We start from the raw sequence: 2,849 nt of genomic DNA on the forward strand, positions 1-2,849 counted from the left end.
AAAGCTAGTCAGTATTGGAAAGATATTCCTAACAATATTATTCCCCATCTTGGTATCACGCTTACATCAACTCCTTACACTTCTATTATTATAAGTTTATAGCTAACTAGCTAGTAATTAACATGTCTAATATATCCATAAACACCACTATATAAGGTGCTCCCAGGCACACCACAAAGCTATATAGTAGCTTAAATTAATAGATTTAATTAAGAATTAATTACTTAAAACTACTAATAAAAAATTTCCTTTATTCTAAACCGATTCAGTATAATAATAAATCTCAGTATTATACGACTTGGTGGTGAATTACGTTAATCACTAGCAAATATAATACCAATGGTCGAAAGCTCGTTCACCTTCTTACTATTCCCCTCCAGGCCGGCTAAGGTTGCCTCATCCATTCCAGGGATGACCATCTCGAAGGTATCTCGTACGACCGCATACTCGTAATACCCACACCTCGCGATAGGCTCCATCTTTCTTATATCCAGCTTCCCATCTGTCAGAACGTTATCGTCGATGTATATTCCCATGACTTTACCAATGACGATGTCGACTGATCCCATCGGTGGATTACCTGGGAGACGAATAGTGCTGTGGTATTTACATTCAAATCGCACAGGGCTTGCCTTCACCATTGGGACGGGATTCGTCTCATCGCCGTATAACACACTCGAAAAGCACTTCTCCAGGTTTGCGCGCTCGAACTCATCAACACTATACTCAACTTGCTCGGCAGAGATGTTCATATGTTCCCTCAGCTTCCATGTTGCGAGATTCCAGCAGAATTTGCCTGTTGCTTCGGCATTGATAACAGTATCTTTTCGTCGGTTTAAAGGGGTTTGGTTTGCGCTGAACATAACGTAAGGTGGGTCAAACGTGAGATTGTTGAACTGGGAGAAAGGTGCTAAATTGTGTTTTTGGCCATCCGGTGAGGTTGTTGAGATCCAACCAATCGGCCTGGGGACGACACATGCTTTAAATGGATCATGAGGCAGCTGGTGGTGCGTCTTCTCAGGTTCGTAGAAGACCATCTTCGTATGCGCAGGCGTGAAGGAGTCTTATTCTCTAGTAAGAGAGGCTCGGGAAGGTTTTATTGACGGCTGAGAAAAACTGATGATGATTGTACTGCCAAATTAGGTGAGATACTCAGTTTGGACTTGAATCCGACAAAAGTGATCTTATATTGTTAAATATGATGATGAGATGAAGATCAAGACGAATTGGAAGAATTGCTTCCATTACCGGCATGCAATGCCGACGATTATAAAACGTGGGGTAGTATGTGATTAATTCCTAGGGCTTCCGATTACTCAATACTCGAGCCTAAAATAGAAAATATCTCGTATGCTATTTAATCATCTCCATAATCTTAGGGAGACTAAGATATTGGTGAGACGTGTTGATGTTCCCTAATGTGAGAGTACGAAACTCTTCCATAGGAAAGAACCGAAGCAAGGCCAGAAGTACCTGATGCAGAGGCAAAGCGGAACTTTCGGCTCCCATGTAGGTGACTTACTTTTTTTGAAACGTTCAGCAGTGTTGGACCCCTTTGAAGAACAAATAGCACTAATATATTGAAGATAGTTGGCATATAACCTCGCAATCATGAGGCCGAGGTTATGTCTAGCATTGAAAGCTTTGACCGCACCTTAACTTACAGGACATCAACACAGTTGTTCTCCAACAATGTCATCTCCAGCTACAGCGGACCCGCACCGACCGTCTCTAACAGCATCGCCGCGAACTGATCTTCTCCCTTCCCTATTTAACCATAGTGATGAAACAATAGAGGACGATCTTCAGCATAGTAAAGACTCCGGAGACACACGAAGTCGAGAACCGCCGTTCGACTACATCGAGCCAAAAAATGGTTCTCTACTACCGCCTCCGGGCTTTACACCGTTTTTTACTATGATTATGGATGTGGAGAGTGGAGAAACATACCATCCTAGCACATATTACATATTTGCAGATGATGAACCGGACATGCTAAGTTCTGCAGCTTTGCAAGCTTTAGATTCGTACTTACCTCATGTTCGGGAAGAGTTGGATGTTGGGGCACAAAAATTAAAATCAATAACTGAGGAGGAGAGGATCATTCTTGTATCACTTAATCCAGAAGGCAATAACGTTATGAATGCAACGAGCCTTGCTCCGGACTGGACGATTACAAATGCTGAGATCAGACCTGCACCTACATTTGATGGCAATGAGGAGCAAAGCGGCGATGGTTTGATGCTCATGATCGAGGGTTTGGGGTCTTCTGCAACCTCAAGCGCTCAGGCCGTTACCGACCGGAGGGAGAGACGCATTAAGGCGAAAGATTTGTTTGAGGAGATGAGACGGAAAGGGGGAGGCAGTATAATTAGCATTATGGAAGATCTAGCACAAGGAATGATTTATAATATGCGCACACTAGATAAAGTAACGAGTTGGGGTTGATTTATACTGATACTTTACTTTTAGCTAAATTAGTATAGAGTAAGGCAAGTATAGGATAATTATACTGCTTTAAATAACCTATTTTATGACTATTTTGTTTCATTATATAGGGTCTAGACCTCAAATATACAACAACCCCAGTGTAAGGAATACTTTCCCAATACCGACTGGCTTCATTAATGTAAACCACTTCGGAAGGGTTTAGCTTCCTAAAGCAAAGGAATAAGGTATAGGGTCTAGACCCCAAATACGCAATAACCCCAGATATGCAACACTAAACGCATTCTTGTTACACTCTAGACATATTTATTACCCTAATGCTATTTTAAGGATTTAAAAAACCAGTAAATGTGAGGAACTGAGTGGGGAACATACGCACGATACAGCTGCGCTCAGGCTGT

At 41.9% G+C, this 2,849-nt stretch overlaps 2 protein-coding genes across 2 annotated transcripts; one reads left to right on the forward strand and one right to left on the reverse strand.

Annotated features, from left to right (window-relative positions):
• Positions 1-239: 239 nt before the first annotated feature.
• Positions 240-1,219, reverse strand: PV09_09458 (uncharacterized protein). Its single transcript, XM_016363518.1, has one exon. The coding sequence runs from the start codon at positions 1,035-1,037 to the stop codon at positions 315-317; it is 723 nt and encodes a 240-aa protein (XP_016208653.1). The 5' UTR covers positions 1,038-1,219; the 3' UTR covers positions 240-314.
• Positions 1,220-1,329: 110 nt separating this feature from the next.
• On the forward strand, positions 1,330-2,512 carry PV09_09459 (uncharacterized protein). The gene is made up of 2 exons (XM_016363519.1): positions 1,330-1,509; positions 1,587-2,512. The coding sequence occupies exon 2, from the start codon at positions 1,693-1,695 to the stop codon at positions 2,446-2,448; it is 756 nt and encodes a 251-aa protein (XP_016208654.1). The 5' UTR covers positions 1,330-1,509; positions 1,587-1,692; the 3' UTR covers positions 2,449-2,512.
• The last annotated feature ends 337 nt before the right edge of the window (positions 2,513-2,849 follow it).

The sequence above is a fragment of the Verruconis gallopava genome, assembly GCF_000836295.1.
Source record: "Verruconis gallopava strain CBS 43764 unplaced genomic scaffold supercont1.70, whole genome shotgun sequence".
Classification (NCBI taxonomy): Eukaryota; Fungi; Ascomycota; class Dothideomycetes; order Venturiales; family Sympoventuriaceae; genus Verruconis; species Verruconis gallopava.